The following is a 25,588-nucleotide window of genomic DNA, read 5'->3' as shown; positions in this document are numbered from 1 at the left end:
TTCTGTTAACGATGTATTTATTAGATGAGGCACATAAAAGATGTCCTATGAATGCCACAAGATTTAAGTAGCTTGACAGTTTGGGGCCGGAGACAGGCAGCAGGCAGGGTTAGAAGGCTTGGAGCAAGAAATTGGAAAGTCAGGACATACCAAGAAATTTCCACTCCTGCAAGTAAGAGTCATGAACCAGTCTTGTACCCCACCTATGGCAGGGAACAAAGACCCAGAGGACAAAGGCCTTTCACTAGTCAGTCAATCCCCATCTCTGACATGTATTCAACGAAGAGATCATAGATCCTGCATGCCAAAACCAAGGAAGGGAGGCACTGGGGTTGAGGAACACAGAGGATCACATATGCCAGATATCATATATGTGTGTGTGTGCGCGTGTGTGCATGTATATACATATACATACACATATACATACATATACACACACACACACACACACACACACACACACACATACATGGCTTGGAGGGTGGGGGAAGGGTTAATGGTTTAAAGTTTCAAAGAAAAGGAATATGGCCAGGTAAGTTTCTCCCAAGTATTTTCCTGTAGCTCTCAGATAAGAGCTGATTTTACAGCACAAGCCAGGTGGGGACACAGAGGGAACACCAGTAATGCTGAGAGGAAATTGAGGACCAGGGACTCTAGGTCCTAGTGACAGCCACCGAGACAGACAGCCTCATGTCCGAGTTTCCCTGGACAGTCCATCTCCCAGTTTCCACTATCCCCTCAGCGCAACAGGCCCTGCACAGAGAGCTTCAGCTTCTCCTTCAAGGTGGGGTCCATCAAGGGAGGCATATCCTTGGCCTTCAGGACAACTTCGTGGGCCTCCTGGAAGAGGCTCTCCCCCACTGCAGCTTCCACCCGCTGACGCCACGCAGACAGTTTGGGTCTGCTCTCGAAGATTTTGCAGCCAGCACTGACAGGCTGTCGGGAGAAAGAGTCGGGTGAGTTCCACAATCTACAAGGCAGCAGGGCCTGTCACTATTCCCACCCAAGTTGTCCCTCCTTCACCATGTGTGAAGTGTCTCTCGATACCCCCATAGGAAGGATTTACTTTGTAATGATATAAGTGACTGATCAAAGCTCAGTCATAAATCAGGCATTTTATGTCACCCTCCCCCCTCCCGTCCCAAGGCTTAGGGAATACTGGAGCAGACATAGAAAGAATATACAAGCCTGAAAAAAACAGAAAGGGAGACATGGGAACACTGGCTTCCAGGTATCATTGGGCCCATTAGCATCCTGTCATGGGAGGATGGACACTAAGGGTCTCACCCTTCTCTGGGGATAATGGTTAGGAGAAGGGTACAATTTCTTCATTGGCCACTTGGTAAGGTGTCCATGCTCCTGAGAACAAATCCTCACCCTTCACCCTGTAAGCAACCCTGATGAAATTCACTTTATAGATGAGGAAGACTAAGGTGCCAAGGGAGGAGACTTATCCAGGGCCAGCCCCACAGCCAGAAAAGGCAGCAAGAGCAAGCTATCAGCTCCCTCCCAGTACTCTCCATCATTCAGCAGGCCACCCAACTCCATAACACTCACATGCATCAGCTCTGTAATGGCCACTAAGTCAGCCACGGAGATATGGGATCCTGTAAGGAAGGCTTGGTCCTTCAGGAACTTGTCCTCCAACATCTGCAGGCACCCATCCAGTTCAGCCAAGGTGGATGCCAGCATCTCAGGAGGTACGGGCTGTCCCAGGAACACAGGGAACATCATCTGATGAACCAGCAAGAAGAAAGATTAGGCTCTGTCCAATACTCATCTTTTGTCCCACTCCCATCCTCCCATTGTCCACCCATTGGCCTGTTCGTCTATCCACCCATCTCAGTTCTTAAGATCTTTCCTTCACCCATTTAAAATCATTCATGGCTCTCCATTGCTCTTAAGATCAAAACCTCAACCCAAATCCCTTCCCCGTGTAGCACCTGCCGTCCTATTCCCGCTCTGTATCCCCTTTGATTACAAGTGGGACATCTCAGGAGAGACATGGTAGTTGGTACCCTGTAGAAGGAATTTGCTGAGCTTTTAAAGCCAGTACTCAGGAGGGACACCAGCATGAAATGCTGACTGACAGTCCAGGCTGGAACTCTAAGATTCCCCAAGGTGAATCATTGAAACAAGACTTTTAATTAAATATTTATTTATTTGTGTGAATAAGTGCACACATGCTTTCATGTGTGCATGTGCATGCCCTATTTCACCACAGCATGCTTACGGAGGTCAGCAGACAACCTGCAGGAATTGGTTCTTTCCTCCTACTTTACTGGATCACAACTCAGGTTGTCAGGCTTGGTGATGAGTGCCTTCACACCCTGAGGCTTGACACTGGCCAAATACTTTCCTTTTTAACAAGGAACACCATCTGTGATGCACCCTGGGAACTGACTGACCCTGTCCTTCATCCCCATGGCTCACCTTCTGCCACATGGCCCTGGTGCAACAACTCCGCAGGGCCGTGTGCTGCCAAGCGAGGTACTCGTCTACACGAGCTCGAGTCTGCAGGTCCTGAGGGTACCAGTGGTCAGGGGCCTTGTACTTTCTACTCAAATACAGCAAGATGGCCACACTGGAGGAATGCAGAGGGATGGAGAACATTCCCTGGTCATTCTTAAGCCAGCTTGGTCTAGGACTAGGGTGTGGTATAGCTGAATTTCTGCAATCATTTCTTACCCTGCCTGGGGACTCTTTCAAACACAAGGGAAATGGGAGCTATTCTCTGCTCACATTCCCCTGGGGTCCTTCCTTCCTGTAGCACAGGTCAGAGCCTTTCTCTATTCCCTACCACCTCCCCTCACTGCTGCGCTTGCCTGCTCCACTGGTCTCCGCTCCTCAGCCTGTATCTGCAAATGGTCTAATGTCACCGCCTCCACCTTTGCCTGTCCATCTAGAACACACGTCCCACAAATCTGGAGTGTCAGTGCAGGAAGTCCCTGCTTCCTCACCACCTCTGCAGCCAGCTTCTCCATCATGTCTCACTTGAAATCTCTAACCCTTGGGCTGGAGAGATTGCTCAGTGGTTAGAGCACTGACTGCTCTTCCAGAGGTCCTGAGTTCAAATCCCAGCAACCACATGGTGGCTCACAGCCATCTGTAATAAGATCTGATGCCCTCTTCTGGTGTGTCTGAAGACAGCTACAGTGTACTCATATAAAGTAAATCTTTAAGAAAAATTGCTAACCATAACGTCTTGTCACCGATCTACTCTCTGTCTGTCATGCAAGTCCCATGGGGGCCCAGATTATCATCTGCACAAAAGCTACAAGGTCAGACATCAACCTGGTACTGATGGGAGCTCAGCAGACGGCAGCTAAGTTTAATGGGTGATCCTTTGGCTCCTAGAGAATTAGCTCCTCCCTCCAGGATCTGTGGTACTCCAAGACCTGGCGCAGCCACTCTCTCTTTAGCACTATCTTTCCTCCTGAGGGCTGGGCTCTCAGGAAAGGGGCCCAGAAAGCAGACTGGACCTCCCCCCCCCATTTTCCAGCCTCCGTTTCCTCATCCGTAAGATACAAGGGGGATGAGGCACGCCATGTGTTCAAAAGTTCCATCTGAAACCCGGGTACCTGTTTGGGGTTTTTATTCTGGGGTGGACACAGAAGTCATAGTCCAAGTTGGCAGCTTCAGGCCCAGACAGTGGCCTGCCCCAAACAGCTCAGTTGAAAGCAAAGAACCCATTACCTCTCTGCCAAGACGAAGTCCCCATCCTTCAAAGCTGGCACCTTCCTCAAAGGGTTCACCTGGGCAAAGGCATCAGTGTACTGCTGACCTGCAGAGAGACCAGAGCACAGGACTGAGGACTCAGAGGCTGGCTAAGGTCTGCCTGTCTCCTTCTCTACATTCAAGCACCAGTACTCCACCAGAAGCCTAGGTGAAGAGGAAGCCACCATGGTGGCCAGTGGATCCTCTCACAAATCCATCTGCCTTCTCTCCTGTGAAGCCTGGGTCAGAGTGTCTACTTAGGTCTGTAAAAGATTCTGCACTTGATTCTGCACAGCTGTGGCCCATAGTCATCCTAACACAGGTCCCCTGTCCCATTTCTGGGCCCTAATTAATTTTTCTATACCCGGCAAGAGCTGGGTGGGCTTAGTCAGAATTTTGGGTTTTTTGTTTTTGTTTTTTTTTTTTTAAGCACAGAAATATTATGGGACTAAGTTTTTGTTTTAATCCCAGGTGTGGGGATATGGGGCTGCTTCCCAGCAGGTGACTGTGATTTGCCTCGTGCTCTAGCAGAGGCGTGGTTTTGCCAGCTGCAGAGAGTTGTTGCAATTGTGTGACATTTTGGAACTCTGGAGATTTTTTCAGAGGGTATATAAGATGCTCTGCTCGAGCCCCAGCAGAGAGGACCAGTTGGCTGGTTGGGTTATGTTGGCTGTGCTTTGTCAAGTAGTCGTGTGTGTGTGTGTGTGTGTGTGTGTGTGTGTGTGAAAAGAAGAAATTCAATATCCCGACAGCGAAGATCAAACTTGCCCCAAGGAACTCGACACCCCTAAGCAGCAGGAAGTAGTCCAGATCAACATTCCTCTCTTCCCCCACAGTCCTTTTTTTCCCTCCTACCTAGCATTAGGGGATTGAAAAGGTAGGAGTGGAGAAAGACAAAAGAAAAGGGGAACCCGAAAAGTAGCCAAAAGTCAGATTACAGATGGCTTCTTCTGACCAGACTGGGTGACCTGTGCACACACCCCAGAACTCCAGAACAACTTTTCCTCGATTCTCAGTTCAACATAGCTCTTGTCAGAACAAGTGTCCCATTCAGCCACAAGGTCTCCCAGCAGCCCTCAGAGGGCCCTCCTTACTTGGGATTTCCAGACAGAAGTCACAGTCTCTCTCCCAAACCCCAGGCCTGAGCCAGATTTGACGGGTACAAATTTCGTTGCCTGGTCAGTGTGAGTGGAGTCAGAGGACACTGGGTGAAGTCAGGTTCTGGATCCATCTGTGGGCTTATCTTTCCTTCCACGGAATGGACTCCATTCATTACCTTTGCCCATTCTCCTTCCACAAACTGTCTCTGTGCAGCCCGTGTCCTATGGCCCAAGCTGGATGTACTGAAGAGTTGTACTTCTGCCTCTATTGAAATCTGCTTCAGTAGTTGGGGTTTTGCACCACCCCGCCCCCCAAGGCTAATCAGAGCAATTCCAGCTCAAGTCAGTATGACCTCTCCTGCTGTCCTTCTTCAGAACCCTCTAGTTGACAGGCAACTTCCATAGAGCAAACATCTAGAAGGGGTAATATGTGTGTGATCTGGGGAGGGACAGGGGAGGTGGTGAAACGGGCCTGGCAACCCCGTAATTCCAGCTACTTGGGAAACTCAGTCAGAAGGACCACCAGCTCCATGTTTCACTGGGCTAAGAGAGAGTACAAGATCTGGACTCAGTTGTACCCCTGCCCCGACCGCCCACTGGCTGCAGAGGTCAGATGTGCACCACAGAGCAGGCTGCACACTTCCCAGCCTGCCAACAAAGCCCACCTTTTAGCACCTCCATGGTGTGAAACTGTAAGGGGATGCTGTTAATCTTGCTGGAACTCTGTCTCAAAATGACAAGTAGAAAGCGCTTTGGGAGTATGGCTCAGTGGTGGCATGTATGCTAGATACCCTGGTTCGGTCCCCAGTAAAATACACACACACACACACACACACACACGAATGGCAAGCAAGCCTGGACACTGGAGGGGACTCTCTGGTGGGTAGGAGAGACACAAGAGACCCAAGTGAAACAACACAGAAAGGCAAGATGAGGATCCCTCACTTAGGAACGGAGTTAGTTCAACTTTTCTTTTTCCTCTCCTTTTTCCTTTAGGAAGGCTCCCCAATTCTTAAATCGCCAAAGATGAGATTCTCAAGCCCGGCTCCCCTCTTCTAACCGGAGCTTCCAAGGCGCCTTTGCATCTGCTATTTGGACGGATGTTATTCCCTAGGCAAAGGTTCTTTCAAAATTCACAGCTGATAACGGATACAACTGCTTTCTCACGAGAGCGGCTTTTGCACACCTGGTCTGACCGGTCACCCACCGGCTGCAGAAGGTCGGAGGTGCACGGTACAGAAGAAGGCTGCAGACTCTTCCCAGCCTGCCCACTGAGCCCACCTTTAAGCAGCTCTATGGTACGCAGCTGGAAGGGGATGCCGTTCTTCTTGGCGAAGATGTAAACAGCGCGGCAGGGCTGGGACATCAGGTCCAGGTAGAGCTCCAGACCCATGGCGGAGGCTGTGGGCGCAGCCGCTGGCGATTCTAGGAGACTGCCAGAGGGTGAACTGCCTCCCGGGACGGAGGCAGGAGCAGCCGCAACGGCGGTGAGCAAGAACGGCTGGATCCTAGCCCTTCGGTGCTTCTTATCCTCGATCAGAGCTCTTCCAATCTTTCTTCCTATTGGATGCCTACGAGAACTTTGGGCCAATCAGCGGAGGACTGCAAGTTAACCCCGTCGAACAGATGAACCTGAACTATGAGCCCGGGTCTTGGTTTGGGGCCAAAATATCCCCTGTACCTCCGTACTTCGGCTAAATGAGGAGCGGAACTTAGTACAGGAAAAAGAAAGTGGCCGAGGGGCGCCTGCATTGGTGAATTTAGGGGCAAGATAGCCGTGCTGTCTGCCCTCCGTTCTCTTTCCCTCCACTCAAGGAAAGGGCTAAGGGAGGAGGGGCTTCGGAGACCTTTGGCCCAGAAAAGGAAGAAGGAAGTGCTACTACCAACCCTATCCAGTTCCTGGGACCCAGGACTCAGGTTGAATATGATAACCGGCCAAGGATGCAAATACCAGGTCCACACCCTGTGAGGGAAATGATCTGGCCCTGCTCTTATTTATTTCACCTCAGCTAATCCCTCTGGCGGGAGGGAGGATTGCTGGGATTGGATAAAACTTCTCCACCCAATGCAAAACCACCTTCAGTGGCTGTCAGGGGCACTTAAGGTCTGGATGACATCATTCCCCAAGAGGATCTCCCCAATTCCTCAAACGATGAATTTAAAAACAAAACAAAGAAAACGAACAAAAAAAAAAAAAAAAAACAAAAAACAAAACAAAACACGTGCCTTGGCACAATAGGTCCGTGGGAACTTGAGAATGGCTTTGTCTTCCTGGTCCCAGACTTTCTCTTTAAGGAAGACCTGCCCCCCTAGTTTAGTGTTTGTATGCCATAGTGGAAGCTGACCTCTCTAGACTGGAAGGGAGAGGCCCCTTCGTTTCCTCACTTCTCCCCTTCTCCACAAGTCACCTCTGTCTACCTCTCCCCATGGCCACCCCCAACTACAGCAATATCCAGTCTCTCAGCCTCCTTCCTGGCTGCCTTCCAGTCCACTCCCCCACCCCACAAACCTCTAGAATCCTATCCCAGAACGCAATCCGAGCCCTTCATTCCTAATTACAGTTTGTACCCAAGAGTTTTGAGCATGACCTCTGACCAGGATTGCTGCTGGAGGCATTTCCTCCTCTTGACCAATTCTGTTGGTCAGGAAGGTTTGATGATCCTGTGAAAGGATCATGTCCAAGAGGCTGGTCTAGCCAAGTAATGGATTCCCATGCCTGCACCTGAGGCATCCGCTAATTCTATTACCCTGGAACCAGAAGGCGTTTGTGATTTAGCTTGCCCGGTTTGTTTGTTTTTTGTTTTAGGGTTTTAGTGTTTTTTGTTTGTTTGTTTGTTTTTGTTTTGTTTTGGGTTTTTTGCTGTTTTGTTTTATTGAGATACAATCTCACTCTGTACCCAGGCTAGCATGTGTAGCCTAGGCTGGCCCTTCTCCTTCTCCTTCTCCTCCTTTGTTTCATCCTTCTGAGCGCTGGATCACATGCCTAGCTACGATTTTATCCTTGGCAGCAACCATGAGAAGGAAAAAACAATTCCCAAATCCTGGGAAATGAGGCTGTTTTGGGGAAGACATTTGAAGGAGGCCAGAGGTAGAGGGTTACAGAAACAACACAGAGAAACTAAAACTCAAATTGAGCCTCAGTTTATTGCCAAAACTCAAGGGGGAAAGTAGTGATGATAGGTGTGGCCCTGTGTGGCTATCATGGGAAAAGGGCAAAGATGGAGCCCAGCCTGAGAACCATTGTGCTGGGAGGGCTTCGGTGCATCAGGGATATGATGCAAATGACTTGGCTGGTGCAGGGATAAAGCTTCTGACATCACTGGATCATGGCCAGCACTCTGGGCATCAGCTTCTGCTTTACAGTGAGGTCAGCGGGTGGACAGTCCCTCACCTTCAGGATGACCTCATGGGCTTCCCGGAAGAGGTCCTTCCCCACAGCTGCCTCCACTCTCTGGTACCATGCAGCCAGCCTGGGATGCCCTTCAAAGACGAGGCAGCCACCACCTACAGGCTATATAAAGAAGGGAACAGAATGGGGTGAGTGCCTTTGTAGCTAATTTTGCTTCTTAACTTGACACATACAGAAAGAGAGAACTCAACCGAGGGACCACCTCCATCAGACTGGTTTATGACCACCTCCATCAGACTGGCTTGTGGGAATGTCTATATGGCTTCTTGTTGTTGTTGATGGTTGTGAGAGAGCCTAGTCTACTGTGTTGGTGCTAACAATGGAGAAATGGACTTGGGCTATATAAGAAAGACATCTGAATGTGAACCCAGGAGCAAGCCAGTAAGCAGGAGTTTTCCCATCGAGGTCTCTGTTTCAGCTCCTGCCTTGAACTCCTACCCTGGTTTCCCTTGATGATGGACAATACCTATAAACCAAAGTAAATTATTTCTTTCCCCAGGTTGTTTTCTTTTTTTTCTATCGTGATATTTATCACAGCAACTGGAAAGCAAACTCGAGTCACAAATTGGTGCCCGAAGGGTGGGGTTGCCATGATTGACCTGACCAAGTTGTTTTGGGAGGGAGGGCTGGAAAAGCATTTGGGATTTTGGGTCTATAAAATCACCGAGCAGTCAAGAGACCAACGGGCCGCTCTATGCCAGCTTGAGAGACGGCAAGTGTTGAAAGACGTGGATGGGACCCCTTCACTAACCCATAGAAATGAAACATCCTAAGCTTCCGTGGAATGACAGCAGCTGGTTAGCTAGGACTGAAAACCCAGCTGCGGTTTATAAGACCAGCATTATTAAGGGAGTGTCTTCTGGGATGTAGGGGGTCAGTACATGGGAGCTATGGCCAAGTAGTGGGGCCGGCCAAGGCTGTCCACAAAGCTGCCATTGGCAAATAATGTGTAGGAGTGTCCCACAGGGTACTAGTTTTGAAGGCATGAAGGGGTCATTGAGATCAACTGAGGCTTGCAACTCTAGGGAACCAGAAAAGGCCACTGGTGAAGGTGCAGTATTAGTGGTAACACACTGTTGTCGATGCCGGGACTGTGAGGTACCTGTCAAGGACAGTGGCAAATATGGCATGAATCCTGCCTGAACTAACAAGACAAGCTATATGGTGCATAGATACAGGAGAACCGCCACAGCCCGAGCCCTTTAGCAGGGCTCCAATGAGTCACACATGTCAGACGTGGACCATCTTATGCTGTAGGATTTTAGCTTTGCTTCAGTCTGATTGTAACTGTGCCCTGGTTCTTCTCGTTGGGGAACGAGAAATGATGTGGTTTATTTGGGGGAGTTTGACAGAATCCCAAAGTTAAGAGACTCTGAATTTCTTTTTTAAAGAAAACTTGTGTTTTTAAATCATTTGGGCTTTTTAAAAAAAAGACTTGAAGACATTTAAAACTGTACTATGTTTTGTGATACTAACGTGAGATCTTAGGGATCAAAGAAATGAAAGATCATGGTTTAGCACTGATGTGTTTGTGCGGCAGGCTGGCAAGGAGTACGCTGTGCTGGTTGGTTTTTTCCCCTAATTCATGAAAGCCTAGATACACCTAGGAAGAGAAAATTTCCTCTGAGGAATTGTCTCCATCAGAACCGAACAAGGGCATGCCTATGGGGTGTTTTCATGCTTGCTAAATTGATGTAGGAGGACTCAGTACATAGTGTACGGTGCCATCCCTGGTAGTGGGCCTGAACTGTATAAGAAAGGTTGTTGGGAAAACCAGTAAGCCATGTTCCTCCGTGATTTCTGCTTCAAGCTCCTGCCTTGAGTATCTTGCCTTGGCTTCCCTCCATGATGGGATGTAACCTGTAAGCCAAATGAACCCTAAGTTGTATTTGGGTTAGTGTCTTATCACATTGATAGAAAAGCAAACTAGAAAACAAGGAAAGCAAGGGCAGACATTATAAATCTAAAAGGAGGGCTGGAGACATGACTGTTCAAATCCCAGCAACCACATGGTGGCTCACAACCATCTGTAATGGCATCTGATGCCCTCTTCTGATGTGTCTGAAGACAGTGACAGTGTATTCACATACATGAAATAAATAAATACATTTTTTTAGAAAGTTGAGTCAGTTTCATTAGCCTGTTTTTATGTAGATATTTTATTTTATTGATAATTTATTTAGTGTATATGAGTACATTGTAGCTGTCTTCAGACACACCAGAAGAGGATATCAGATCCCATTATATGGTTGTGAGCCACCATGTGGTTGCTGGGAATTGAACTCAGGACCTCTGGAAGAGCAGTCAGTGCTCTTAACCGCTGAGCCATCTATCTCTCCAGCCCCATAAATACATTTAAAAAAAATAATAAAACAAATCTGGAAGGAGTCTCCACATATATGCACAGATCTACAACTCATGGGACTTCTCTAACTAGCCAGAACTCTCTGTATCTTATGGACCCATTTGTTGAGGTTGGTCATTTACTATGTATTATAATGCTAATAGTGGCCTCCAAGACCTGGTTGCCTCAGAGATGGAAGAATCCACATATACACCAAATGATGCTGTGTGACCTTGCTCCTTAATTTAAACCTATTGGCTGAATAACGATGCCAACAGCCAATAGCTGGGCAGAAGAGAGATAGGCGGAGTTTCAGTTCCCAGCCTTGGAGCCTGAGAAAGGAGACCACTAGAGGAGAGAAGATGGAGAGAGAAGATGCCATGGGACAGGTTAAGTCATGAAAACATGGCCATGAGGGCTGGCTAATTGGAGTAAGAGCAGCCCAGGTGGAACATGGCCAGTTAAAACTCAGGATTACTGATAGGGAAGTAGATTATAGTAGCTTAGAGGGTAGCTATCTGCCCTTCTCTAGAGCATTAAAGGCTAGTGCATTATAAATATAAAAGTTATGTGTCTTTTATCTGGAAACTGAATGATCAAGGCGAGGTAGAAAGCCCGTGATTGAGACGAAACAATTACAACATTCACTATTCTTCGAGTACTCATGTGCATCAGCTCTGTGATGGCTACCAAGTCGGCCAGCGAGACGTGGGGACCGACAAGGAAGTCTTTGTCCTGGAGGAACTTGTCTTCAAGCACCTGGAGGTTAACATCCAGTTCTGCCAATGTGGCTGCCAGCATCTCAGGAGGAATTTGCTCACCCAAGAAAACGGGGAACATCACCTGGGAGGGAGGGAGGCAAAATAAGGAATTGGGGCTGGCTGAGCCTTTCAGGGTAGGAAGTCATGTCTCCTAACTTTGGGGCTGCCTTTTATTTCTGTGTCTTTTCCTTCGAGCCTGCCCAGACCCATGGGGAAATTCCCAAGTGACATTTTTGTCTACAAATTAATAGTTCTCCTTTTGCAATCTCTGGTTGGCCCAGGGCCTCAAAAAGAATGACTCTTTATTAATGACTTAAATGGAGACCTGGAAATAGATGTCATATTTTTGAGGAAAGAAGTTAGGTTAGGGACCATGGCCACTTGTTACTCGGTGTTGAGAATAAAGCAAACATCCAGTACTCTGACCACAATAGGTCATTCTGAGAGCCTCTTTGAGCAACCCAGGGAGAAGGTAAACAAATGTTCATCTGGAAGCAGTCCCAGCAGAAGAGCTTGGTGTCAAACTAACTTATAGAGCTACAGTAACAAAACCAGCATGGCACTCACAGGAGAGCAGCCATTCCTCCAGTGTAATAGAGGTCCCAGACATAAATCTACATAGCTCCAGCCTCTTAACTCTTAAAGAGGTAAAAAGATAAACAGGAGAAAAAGACACCTCAATAAACAGTGCTGAGAAAAGTAGATACCTATTCAGAAAAAGATGAAACTAGATCCATGTCTTTTATCCTTATAAAAACAAACCAAGCCAGGCATGGTGGAGCTCACCTTGATCCCAGGACTCAGGAGGCAGAGGTGGATGGATCTCTATGTTCAAGGCCAGCCTGGTCTACAGAGCAAGTTCCAGGACAGCCAGATATACACAGAAAAACTGTTTTTCAAAAAAAAAAAAAAAAAATGGGAGGCTGAAGTGATGGTTTAGTGGTTAAGATCACTGACTGCTCTTCTAGAGGTCCTGAGTTCAATTCCCAGCAATCACATGGTGGCTCATAACCATCTGTAATGGGATCTAATGCCCTCTTCTAATCTAATCTAATGGGTGTGTCTGAAGTCAGTGACAGTGTACTAGCATTAATAAAATAAGCAAATCTTTTTTAAAAATTATTCATATTTTATGTGCATTGGTATTTTGCCTGCATGCATGTCTGTGTAAGGGTCTCAGATCGCCCTGAAACTGGAGTTACAGATGGTTGTGAGCTGCCATGTGGGTGCTGGGAATTGAACTCAGGACCTCTGAAAAAAACAGTCAGTGTTCCTAACCACTGAGCTATCTCTCCAGCCCAAGTAAATCTTTTAAAAGAAAAAATGAATTAAATGAAACACACACACACACACACACGGATGAGCTCCAGGTTCAGTGAGAGATCACGTGTCAGGAAGTAGGCACAGAGTCACTGGGGTAAGACACCTGATGCCCACCCCAGCTCCACAAACAGGAACCCCCACATGTAACATATACGCACAAATGCATTAAATAAGTTAAACCAAACAAAAGCCGAATGGCCATAAATGCTGAGGAGGATGTAGGGAAAGGACGCTCATATGCTGCTAGTGGGAAGGAAGCCGCCTACAGCCGGTATGGAAGCTAGTATGAAAGTGCCTCAGAAAACTAAACACGGGACCCTCAGAGGACCCAGAGACACCACTCCTGGGAAACGTAGGTGCTATAAGGCAAATGCAGTTATAACATTAGTCAGAAAAGGGACACTAAAAGAAAACTCAAACCAGAAAACTAGGCAAAATAAGCGAAATTCAAAAACACCCACACACAGGGTGTGTGAGACAGGGTTTCTCTGTGTAGGCCGGGCAATCCTGGAACTTGCTATGTAGACCAGGCTGGCCTCGAGTTCAGAGATCCGCCTGCCTCTGCCTCACTAGTGCTGGGACTAAAGGTGTTCATAAAGCAAGAAAGAGGCCCATGATAGGAGATGAGATCTTCTGAGAACAAGAGTAAAAGAGTATGGAGAAAAACAGAATGTCATGAAAAGGGGGTGGGGTAAAACCTGGTGAGATGCCTCAGGTGAAGGCACTTGCTGTCAAGCTTCTACCTTAATGGTAGAAGGAGAAAGCCAACTCCCCAAAGCCATTGTCCTCTGACCTGTATTATACCTGCACCATAACACACATCACCCTCCCAAGCACACATGCACACACATACACACACAAGCACACACACACACACACACACACACATGCACACAAGCACGCACGCACCAACAAAAGCACCCAATAAATAAATTAAGATGTAAGTCTAAAGAGAGGGGGCAAAGGAGCAGCAAGAGCTGATCAGGAAGAGAAAGGAAAGTGGTGGGGGAGGGGAGTGGATGTATAAAACCAAGCAAGTATGAAAACGTCACATGAAAGCCCATTACTCGGTGCATAGTTGGAAAACCACGAGGTTGGTCACATAAGTCCCAGGATTAAACTCTGGACAGTTGGAACAGGCTAGGTAAGAAAATTTAATGGCCTTACTGACATTGTCTCACTAGGATTATTCTATAAAATTGATTTTTCCCTGATAGCCTAATGGCTCAGGTCACACACGGTAGCTAGCAGCTGAAATCCCACGGGGTCTTGTGGGGCATATTTTATTTGACTCAAACCAGAGGCTATGTATAGAGCTGCCCTTGAGCCTTGAACTCTATATCCTTCTGTGTTTACCTCTGCCTCTACCTTCCAGAAGCCTGGTCAGGTGTACACCACCACTCCCAGATCCAAACCAGAGTCTTTTTTTACTACCAGAAAATAGCTTCAGTTTTGGCTTCTGGTGCCCGATTTTCTTGAACAATTGTCCTAAGATGCTCTCTGCTCTCCGCTCTTTTTAAGAGAGGGTCATGCTGTGTAGCTTAGGCTATATCCACCTCCCAAGTGCTGGGATTACAAACAGGCACCACGATTGAACTCAGCTTAAATCGTCTTTTGAATATGCATCCAACTGGGCTGTGACAAAGTCTTGATCACTGGGTCTATAGGACAGTATTCTCAGAAGTATTGCTAACAAAGCGGTTTTGTCTAGCCTCCATGCGGTCTAAGGTCAAACAATCCAAAATCTCAGATGTTGAGTAATGTTGATGTTGTTCCCAGGTGCTGGAGTAGAGAGAGAAGCTTGCCAAGACATTAAGCCTTTGTTTTCCAAAAGAGTAGAGAAGTTTAGCCTTCCTGGAAAAGACTGACACCCAGCTGTCTCACTCCAGTTACTTTATCCAAACATTATACTTGGTTAACTGAGGCTAGGAAAGGTTCCAACTATCAAAGTTACCTTGTTCTGCTGCCCAAGAGAGCAGACAACCCCCCACAAACAAATCTCAGTTCCCTTTGACCAGGCTAGCCATAATTAAAAGTAAGAACTCCAGCTTTGCCAGGAGTGTCTTAGGACTAAGATTTGTGCAAGCTCTTACGGAGCACCAAGAGGAGACTTTCCAGAGAGAGAGAGAGACAGAGAGACAGAGAGGCACAGAGAGAGAGAGAGACAGAGAGACAGACACACAGAGAGAGAGAGACAGAGAGAGAGAGAGAGCACTTCCTCAAAGTTCAGAGTGTCTCAAAACAACTTCTCAGCCTCTCCAGATTAACCCAAATAGAACAAAGGCTTCACTGAAACTTTTTACTATACATTTCACTTAAAGCCAAACACAATGGCTTTCCTTTATGTGTCACTACAGCAAAGATCTGGACTGATCCATCCAAGGCTTTCCCAGAGGCCCCACGGAAAGGCCAAAAGCCAGGAGCAGACTTGGCAAGGTCCGTTTGGAGCTGCAGATAAGACCTTGAGAGACTTAAGGATTCCGTTCCTGGGAGCTTGGCTTTTCTCCACAAAGAGACTGGACTTCCCAATCTCGAGGCCACTATGAACTCAGTTTGTCACACTCTTGAGACTCTATGTTCCCATCGAGCACCATGGCTTGATTAGCCTTCAGCTGACTTTGTCCCATTGTATGACAGTTTCTGCTGACTCTGTTCCGTCTCTCCCGTGGAAATGGTATACCAGATGCTGTATTTCTCAATAAGCTTGCTTGACATGAACGTGGCTCACACAGGACCTCGTGACTCCAGCTTTCCTACCTTCTTTACCTTCTTCCTCACCCGCTGGCTACCTCCCGCTGAGAACTGCTGTGTCATGGAAGAATGGCTGGTCAGGGTCACTTAACAGCTAGTCCAGGTTACTCAATAACCAAAGCCATAGGCAGCTAAATGACATTTATCTGACTTTTCCCAGGGCTGTGATAGAACACTCTAGCAAAGCAACTTAAGGGAGCAAGGCTCACAGTTCCAGGCTACCACTATTGTGATGGATGCCATACGTAGGTCTGTGTGCCATATATGTATAGGGTCCACAGAGGGTACAAGAGGAAGTCAGATCCTTCCGAACCACAACAGCCAAGATGGTGCTGGGACCTCTGGAAGAGGAGCCAGTGCTCTTAACTGCTATCACTCCGGGCTCCATTTTTCTCTTTTTAAAAATATAATCCCTGGGCTGGAGAGAGGGCTCAGTGGTTAAGAATACCGACTGCTCTTCCAGAGGTCCTGAGTTCAATTCCCAGCAACCACATGGTGGCTCATAACCATCTATAATGGGATCTGATGCCCTTTTCTGTCTGGTGTGTCTGAAGACAGTTACAGTGTATTAATACACACACACACATACATACACACACACACACAGAAAATCCCAGCCAGGAAATGGTACTGCCTACAGTGGAAAGTCTTTTCAAGGAAATTAATCTAATCAAGATAAGTTCCTCCCAGACGTTCCCACATGCCCCCCCCCCAGCTGATTCTAGATCCCAGCAAGTTGACAACTGAGATCAACTATCATATCTACCAAAACTTACACACAAGGGTCATTCCATTTTTTTCCCTTCCTTCCTTTTCTTTTTTCTTTCTTTCTTTTTTTGTCTCCACTCTGTTCCTAATAATATTTCCAAATCACAAACAATTCCAGATTTCCATGTAGAGGTTAATAATTTTTCTTTTATCTTGCCAGGTTAAGAAGGAAAACAGCATTGCCTCTCAGGCTTGTGCTGCTAAAGCAAAGAGACCGCTCTAAAGCCTGAAAAACGCATGGTCTATGCTGTGCCGCGTACAAGATCGATCAGCACTGGCTTCCTGTCAGTCCAGCGGTGAATCAAAAGTGACCTGTTAATGTCGGACTCTGGCATCCTGTCCCCTCTAAGGGGAGAAAAAAGAGGGCAACAAGCTTGAGGCAGCGACAAGATAATGAAGACACCAGGAAGGGTTGAGGTACAAACAGGACCTGGGAAGCAACAGGCTTCCTGGGCTCTTGCTTTTCTGCTGTTGCTTAGGGGTCATTCTTTCCTGGATAGCCTGAGCTACATAGAGTTCATAGTAAAAATCTGTCTCCAAATGTCGAGCTCTAAGGATACTATAGCTCAGGGTGAGCACGAGGATAAGGAAAGAGAGGTAAGAGAAGGGGGAGGGAAGAGGAAATGATGACATAGCAGCGGGTGGCGCCAGTGGGCGGCAGCGCAGGCAGGGGCCGCATCAATGGTGATGATGATGATCGCCATCTCCAACCTGTCTCCATCGCACACTGACTTCCTGCTCTTAGCAGAGCCGCCTAACCTTCCTGCCCCGGCTCACTGAGATACCTGCTGAGAATGCCCTCAGGGAGGGGTTCAGATCTGGGCGTTAAATACATGGAATGTCTAAAAGTGAAAAGTACATGTCTCAAAAAAAGGCGCGGGGGGGGGGGGGATTAAATGAGCTTGACCTAGACACAAAGAACCAGTAAAGTCACAGAAAGCTAAGGCAGTGGGAAGTACCAAAAGAAAAAGATTTCAAAGACCTGGTGAGAGTTGGTGCGCTAATCCTACCTCCAAGAAGATAGGATTAAGTTCTTTGAATTAAAAATAAATAAAAAGGAGATTTCTTTGTATTGTTTCTTAACGTGGTCGCTTGCAATACACGGCATGGAACAATATCTTAGGTAACACGTGTGGAAGGAGGAAAACATGGCCCATAAGAGAGCAGGACAAACAAGCAATGGAAACAGACCCACAGAGGACTGGGGTGTTGAAATGAACAGACAAAGGCCACACACACACACACACACACACACTCAGAAACACATATAATCAGACACATACATATTCAGACATACACACATATTCTGACAGACACAGACACATGCACACAGACTCATGCACAGACAAATACTCAGACACACATACACACATGCATACACATAAAGACACACATGCATACAGACATAAACACACATGCTCATACACACACACACTCAGACATGGACACATAGACACACAGACAGATAGACAGACAGACACCATTGTCAAAACTTGAACAAGTGCTTTGCCACTCAGCTACACTACCAGCCAAGCTGAAGAGGACATTAAGTAATGGTAAGAGAACCGGGAAGATAGCTCAGAAAGTGAAAGTCCTAGCTAGGCACCTCAGCACTCCAGAACCCACAGAAGGAGCCAACTGTGGTATAATCAATCCCAGCTTTCCAACAGTGAGATGGAAGGCGGAGATGGGAGGAGGCGGAGACTGGAGGGGAGACGGGAGGAGGCGGAGATAGACAGGAGGGGGCGGAGACGGGAGGAGGCAGAGACTGGAGGGGAGATGGGAGGAGGCGGAGACAGACAGGAGGGAGGCGGAGATGGGAGGAGGCGGAGATTGGAGGGGAGATGGGAGGAGGCGGAGACGGGAGGAGACGGAGAATGGAGGGGAGATGGGAGGAGGCGGAGACAGACAGGAGGGGGCGGAGACGGAAGGAGGCGGAGACAGACCGTGGGGGCGGAGACGGAAGGAGGCAGAGATTGGAGGGGGAGATGGGAGGAGGCGGAAACGGGAGCTCAAAAGTCAGGTAGCCTCAAGTACAGACAGAGTACAGCTGCAGAAACAAAAGCTATTCTGCCTCACCAAGATGGACGATGAGAACTAATTTCCCGAAGTTGTCCATCTACTGTCATTGGGTATATATAGAGTTAAATTGAGTAACAATAACAGCTGTATTGCAAACTTAAAATATAAGAGGACCAAAGTGCACAAATAGATGGTAAATTTTGGCTGAGAGGGTGTGTCTCAAATACATAATGTTTTAAACAACAATCTGGATTAAGTTAAAAACAAGACACTGGACAATACCAAACTGAAGATAACTTGCTATGGCCTAAGTCTCTTCGGGGTGACAACTTCCCCCCCTTTCCTTTCCCCCACATTTCCAGTCTCACCTTATGCCACAGGACACGGAGGCAGCTTCTCCGAAGGGTCGTATGCTGCCATGCCAAGTACTCATCCACACGAGCACGGGGCTGCAGGTCTTGGGGGTACCAGTGGTCAGGAACCTTATACTTGTGAGCCAAGTAGAGCAGGATAGCCACACTACTCAGGAGAGCAAAGCAGGTGGTTAAAAACCACTGGGTTGACTCAAAGGAGCCCAGTACCTCCTTTTCCTCTTTATTTAAGATTTATCCACTTATGTATTTTATGTATATGAGTGCTCTGTCTGCATGTATGCCTGAGAGGGCATCAGATCTCATAACAGAGAGTTGCCGTATGATTTGCTGGGAACTGAACTCAGGACCTCTGGTAGAACAGCCAGTGCTCTAAACCACTGAGCCACCTCTCTAGTGCCTACCTTTCCTGATCTTTCTGACCAGCCAGTCTGGGCCTCTTTTTCAAAACATGGAAAGTGGGCTTGGAAAAGTGGCACAGAGCTCTCTCTCTCTTTCTTAGTGTCAGAATTGAGTCTTGTTTTCCTGAGGTTTCACTACTCAGTGTCCAGTCAAGGGCTGAGTTTCTGAGTATAGGACCAGACAGCCTCCTGGGGGGGGGCATCTAAGCTAAGCTTCCCTTCTTTTATATCCACCTCAGCCTCAGATGGCCTGATAGTTCAAAAGGGCTATCCCCAACCTTCCCCTTGTTCTTTGAGATAGCCTAGGCTAGCTGCAAATCCATACTCCTCTTGCTTCTGCCTCTGGATCACTAGAGTTGCAGGCATGAGCATTATACCTGGCCCTCTGGTCCTCATGTCAAAGCGGCTAAGGATCACCTTAGATCTTTTTTTTTTTTTTTTTTTAAGATTTATTTATTTATTATATATGAGTACACTGTAGCTATCTTCAGATACACCAGAAGAGGGCATCAGATCTCATTACAGATGGTTGTGAGCCACCATGTGGTTGCTGGGAATTGAACTCAGGACCTCTGGAAGACCAGTCAGTGCTCCCAAACCATTGAGCCATCTTTCCTGCCTGATTACCTTGGATCTTACAAAGCTCACTCAGACACCTGTGGCGCTGTTGAGGGGCTGTAGCAGGCCCAAGCGTGGCGAACAGGGCTCTGGCAGGCCTTGCCCTTCTTCCATCTAAACCACTGACTTACTAAACCATTAAACAAAAGCTGTCAAGGTCTATTCCCTTATTTGGCCACCTCCTTCTCCTGTGACTGAATACCAAGGTCCAGGTATCAAAGGATCAAAGTCTAGTAATCGAAAACCACCTTTTGGTTACCTTAATTAACATGCCCAATCAAAACAAGTCAACTCATCAACAAGGGGTGGGGGGGGTGTTTTCCCTTTATAAGCTGCCATTTGCCCACAACCATGTCTGTCTCCTCTCTATCCAAAAGCAGTCATCCTTTGTCTCTCTGGGACAAATACCTCTTCCGCTCTCCCCTGTTCTCCCCCTTCTCCCTCATCCTCTGTCTCCTGTCCTTAATTCTTATCCCCTGCCTGTTTTCCTTCTGGGACAAATATGTCTCCTTTCTGCTGACAACTTGGTTTTGGGGTGTCCTGACACCAGTGCTGTAAGATCCTGGAACCAGGCTGGAGAGATGGCTCAGTGGTTAAGAGCACTGAGTGCTCTTCCATAGGTCCTGAGTTCAAGTCCCAACAACCACATGGTGGCTCACAACCATCTGTAATGAGATCTGATGCCCTCTTCTGGTGTGTCTGAAGACAGCTACAGTGTACTTATATATAATAAATAAATAAATCTTTAAAAAAAATTCCTGGAACCACAAAACAGACAATGATCCGTGGAACTCTCTTCCTGCCTTGGATTACGTCCACTACTGGGGAAGTAGAGATGGACCCTAAAGGACACTGGAAACACCAGTTGTGGTCAGATAAAAACTTTCAGTCAAGAATTTGGAACACTCTGGGATTGGCTTACAGTGACCAGGAAGGGTGGGATATACATGTATTCTCCTCCAAATTTGAAGTTTTCCATCCTATGGGGAAACTCGTTAAATACAAAACCAAACAACTCAAAATGGTTGAGGTTTGGTCTTTTGCTGTGTATTGTAATTCTAAGTGCCAACCTCCAAGACCTGGTTGCTCCAAGTGATGCTATGTGACCTTGCCCCAAGTTACTTCTGATTGGCGAATAATTATGTCAACAGTCAGTAACAGGGCAAAAGAGACATAGGCAGGTTTTAGGGTTCCTGAGCCCAAAGAGGTGGGGGAGCCATCAAGAGAAAACCACTCAGGGGAGAAGAAAGTGAGAAAGAAGAGAAGGATGTTAGGTGCCATTGGGTTAGGTGAATTCAGGAAAACATGGCCCTGAGGGCTGGCCAACTGGAGTTAAGAACAGCCCAGATTTTTTAAAAAAGTAATATCTCAGGGTTATTGATAGGTAAGTAGATTCTAATAGCATAGAGGTAGATATCTACCCAGCTCCAGTGCTGTTTAAGGCTTATTGTAAATGATAAAAGTTATATTATTTTATCAAATGTGAATGATCAAAGGTGGGTTAGAAATCCCAGATTGGGATTAAAATTTTCTACAACATGGGGACTGGAGAGATGGCTCATCGGTTAAGAGCACTAACTGCTCTCTTCCAGAGGTCCTGAGTTTAATACCCAGAAACCACATGGTGGCTCAAAACCATCTTTAATGCCCTCTTCTGATGTGTCTGAAGACAGCTACAGTGCATGAATATAAATAAAATAAAAAAACGAATCTTTTTTTTTAAAGAGAGAGAATACACAGCCCCACACAAGCACAAGCATAATTAAAAAAAAATTTTTTTTCTGTAACACAAAATAGCGCCAGGAAGTCCCTGAAATTGAGCAGAGGTCCCTCCTTCCCTGAGTCACAACAAAGATTACAGAAAGTCCCTCAGACTAGCCACGCTGTAAAGAAGACTCTAAGACCAGACCTGCTGCTAGGAAGAAGCAAAAAAAAAAAAAAAAAAAAAACAAACGAAAGAGCTGCCAGGAAGAAGTTTAGAACAACTGAGTCATTGGCAAAGGACAGCCACCAACCTGCTGAGCTGCCTGCAGGCACTGCAGTGTGCTCACTAAGTTGGACTCTGGTGATATCCATACTCTGGTGTGTCGCAGGTTCCCTATCTAAAGTGAATAGACATCTGTATACTGTCTTCCCAGAAAACGTTTTGTCTCACAACAACATAAAATCACAGCACCCGCTTCCTGTCCCGGCCGCCTTCGGAGAGCTGCAGCCGTGGCTCTGCGCTACCTACCCTATGGCCGTGGGCTTCAACAAGGGCCACAAGGTGACGAAGAACGTCAGCAAGCCGAGACACAGCCTGTGCCGCGGGGCGCCTCACCAAGCACACCAAGTTCGTGCGGGACATGATCCGGGAGGTGTGCGGCTTCCCTCCCTAAGAGCGGCGCGCGATGGAGTTGCTCAAAGTGTCCAAGGACAAGCGCGCACTCAAGTTCTTCAAGAAAAGGGTGGGCACACATATCCGTGCCAAGAGAAAGCGGGAGGAGCTGAGCAACGTGCTGGCAGCCATGAGGAAGGCGGTGGCCAAGAAGGATTAATGAACCCTCGGCCTCAATGAAAGAGCTTAACTACAAAAAAAAAAAAAAAAAAAAAAAAAAAAAACCTCACAGCACCCAAGAGGAAGAAGCAGGCAGGCAGAAACTTACCAGACTAAGCTGTCTAGTAAGGCCTTGTCTACAACAGATAGGCCTGCACCCACAGCCCAACTGAATAGCTCAGTTTTCCATGTAGGACGAACTCTTTGTTCTGTAGCTAAGTGTCCAAGACACCGCTGAGGAGAGTTGCAGGTTCTTAAGAGCCACAAACTTCCGCAGGGTGAAGATGACAGCAAAGATTGCAAGATACCCCTGGCTAGCACTTGTTAAGGTACAACTCTCTGCAAACTAAAGGGCCCCAGAATAGCATAAGCTCATGAAGACGTGCACATAAATGAACTAGGACCCGAAACTTAACTAACCTTCCTAAGGCTGCGAAAGGGCTGTTCTAACCCCAAAGGGGTCATAACCCACAAGTGAAGCAAAGGGGTGCTGTGTCCCATAGCCCACAGAGCTGTGGCTGGAACCCACTGTCCACCCACTGTCCATGTTTATTGAGCTGGTTTTGGGAAGGTACTTACTTCATCTGCTTAATAGCAGAGGCAACAGGAAGGGTTAATGGCTACATCCATTGTGAGAAAGATGAGCTCCAAAGCATATACTCTAGGTTCCCCTTGCTATGGAATAAGTGACTCATGTGACAAAAGGGGCAGACTTGGCTTCCCTGAAGAGGGACATTTCACCATCTTGGAAACATCTGGGACATAAAACATCTTCATTTCATAGGGAAGACTCACCCAAGGGAGGTCCAGTAACCCTCGAAATGAAGACAATGGGAGGCCCAGATGCCACAGGACCCTCTCTGACACCAGCTGCGCTAGAGGGTTGTGGCCATGGTGAGGGAAACCTCCCACCCTTGCTGCCCCAGGGGTATTTTAATCAACAACCACACCCTGGTACAGAAATTAAGTAGATGTGATATCTTCCAAATGCCAGTCCAACAGACATGGACAGTGATAGGCAGGGTCCTGGGTTCCAGCCACAGTTCGGTGGCCTATGGGACACGGCAGCCCTTTACCTGTAGGGCAGAGGTTCTAACTTGTGGGTCATGACCTCTTTGGGGTTAGAACAACCCTTTTGCAGGGGTCCCTTAAGACCTTTGGAGATATCAGATATTTATATTACGATTCACAACAGTTAGGAAGTGATGACAAAAATAATGTTATGGTTGGAGTCAGCACGACATAAGGAACTGTGTTAAAAGAGTTCCAGCGTTAGGAAGGGTGAGGACGACTGCTTTAGGGAGTTTAGGTTGCTAGTGCATACATATGTGTGTCTATATGACTTCATGTGCCCAAGATGCTAAGAGGGCAATGGATCTCTAGAATTGGAGTTATTTAAGTGTTTGGGAACCACCTTGCATGGCTGCTGGGACCAAATCCAAGTCCTCTACAAGAGCAATGAGTGCTTTTAACCACTGAACCATCCTTCCCCACCCCGACCCCCCTTCCTAGTGTCAGCTTCCTAGTTTATCACACAGAGGGTTAGAACAGCCTGGTTTCCAGTAAAGCTTGACAAAATCCCTCCCAACCCCCTCCAACCCTCCCAACCCCCCCAACCCCATTACCTCTCACACAAGGTGAAGTCACCATCCTTCAGGGCTGGTACCTTCTTCATGGGGTTCACCTGGGCAAACGTATCGCTGAGGTGCTCACCTGCAGATAGGCCAACATGAGGGAGGAGAACGCTGGGCCTTTCTGATAGCCTGAGCCAAGGTCCCAGGAGGCTGAACACTACATTAATTCATAGTTCTTCTTGGGACTGGGCGACTCCCTAAATGGGGAGTGCAGGCAAGGCTCCTGGGAGAAAAGAGGAGGCTGCCCCCTTGCTCTTGATACAAAATAGATATCACACTCTTGACAGGTCCTAATAGGACTTGTCCTAATGGTAGCCTTGAAAAGGGCCCCCAAAGTCCCCTGAGACCCTGGCTTCTGCTTAAACTGGTCTGGATTGTTTTTCTTCCCCTTGATGCACTCCACGTACGTTTCTAAGTTTGTCTGTCTCCTTGTGCTCTCCCTCACAATCCTCAGTGTCTCCCGTTGCCCCCGGATCAAATGGGGGATTCTCACCCTCCCTTCGTTTCCTCGTGGAAACCTGTCTCCCGCGACATGCTTATTTTTAACAGCCAACTTGAATATCTTTTTGTCAGTCCCCCATCTCCTCCACTCCCACCTTCCCCTCCCCACCCCCCACACCATACTCTTACAAGGGCAGGACTTGTGGGAGGTAAGCGCATTGTATCATTCAGAGGTGACCCTGAAGAAAGAGGCGAGGTTTCAGACAGAGACGGACAAGCAGCGGGGACAGTATGAGGGTGGCAACAGCCCTTTAAGCGACACTTATTTTGCCACAACCCTGTCTTGCCAGAGCGCAGGGCTCCCTCAGCGGAGCCAGCAGGGAGGAGGCTCCTGGTGACTGGCGTTACCCCCCCCCCCCCCCCCCCGCAGCAGCCACTCTCCCAAACACAAAGAGAGGCAGAGAGCAGCGAAGAAAGGTGAAACAGAAAAGTCAAGAAAAGGAACGTCAAAAAGGAATTCCAACAGACCAGGATGGAGCCTGTGGGAAAGGCCGGTACTCTGTGTAACACTGCCAATCTCAGCACTGGGGGAAATGATGGGGGGAGGTGAGGCCACTGTCTGGATCTCCACAGTTGCTCTTCTAGCTCTTTCTCCGCCCCGCCCCCTCCTCTTCTGGGGGTCCCTGTAGCTAGGCCCAAACTGCGTGCCCGTTTCTGTTGCCAGGTCTGCATGCTATTCGGTTTCAGCAGGATAGCTGGCCGGAGTCTATTCCACGGGACAGCAGAGTTGGCGGGAGTCCTGAACCATGGTTCTCCCTGGTGGCTTTCTCGAGTGGTCTCTAAACAAACAAACAAACAGCCTAGGAAGGGGACTGCACAGAGAGAGATCCCTTAAGTTCGTCTTGCCTCCCCTGTTCCTCAGCTTCCCAAAGCAGAGGCCCTGCCCACCCTTGCGCAGCTCCACCGTACGCATCTGGAATGGGATATTGTTCTTCTTGGCGAAGATATAAATGGCGCGACAGGGCTGCGACAGCAGATCCAGGTACAGTTCTAGGACCATGGCATAAGCGGTGGGAACCACTTCCGTAACTGGCCGTACTCTCAAGACACCCTGGCTGGATGCCTGGGATCCCTACCAAGCCAAGCGTGGCCACGCCCCCATTGGGCGGTTACTCCAGCCTCACCCTTCTTTCTAAAGGGGAGCTGACCTGTGTGCCAAGAGCCCAGCCAACTGGAGTCTAGCACAGAAAAAAGCCAGAGAAAATGGCTGGCCTCCCCCTAAGTGGACAGAGGTGTAAGGAGGCCTAGCTCCTAGTCCTCTTGTGACTGGTTTAGTTGATCGTAAAATGTCTTCAAAGGTGTGCCCGCCCTATCTAGTGTTTTAGAATTCCC

General features: G+C 47.8%; 1 protein-coding gene and 1 pseudogene across 2 annotated transcripts; one reads left to right on the top strand and one right to left on the bottom strand.

Annotated features, from left to right (window-relative positions):
• On the bottom strand, nucleotides 1-25,268 carry LOC308436781 (uncharacterized protein). Its single transcript, XM_080937749.1, has 11 exons — nucleotides 24,977-25,268; nucleotides 24,386-24,418; nucleotides 23,747-23,834; nucleotides 18,564-18,714; nucleotides 11,330-11,413; nucleotides 8,138-8,328; nucleotides 6,099-6,397; nucleotides 3,697-3,784; nucleotides 2,434-2,584; nucleotides 1,558-1,734; nucleotides 1-936 (listed from the first exon to the last, which is right to left on the bottom strand). Exons 1-11 carry the CDS (start codon nucleotides 25,254-25,256, stop codon nucleotides 739-741), a joined length of 1,740 nt encoding a protein of 579 aa, XP_080793875.1. The 5' UTR covers nucleotides 25,257-25,268; the 3' UTR covers nucleotides 1-738.
• LOC308436589 (large ribosomal subunit protein eL36-like) lies at nucleotides 21,822-22,122 on the top strand (annotated as a pseudogene). Its single transcript has one exon. The product of its transcript is annotated as a large ribosomal subunit protein eL36-like (transcript).
• Nucleotides 25,269-25,588: the final 320 nt, after the last annotated feature.

This window comes from Micromys minutus, assembly GCF_963924665.1.
Source record: "Micromys minutus genome assembly, chromosome: 25".
Taxonomy (NCBI): Eukaryota; Metazoa; Chordata; class Mammalia; order Rodentia; family Muridae; genus Micromys; species Micromys minutus.
The sequence above is the reverse complement of the archived record's forward strand: the minus strand, read 5'-3'. Positions and strand labels throughout refer to the sequence as shown.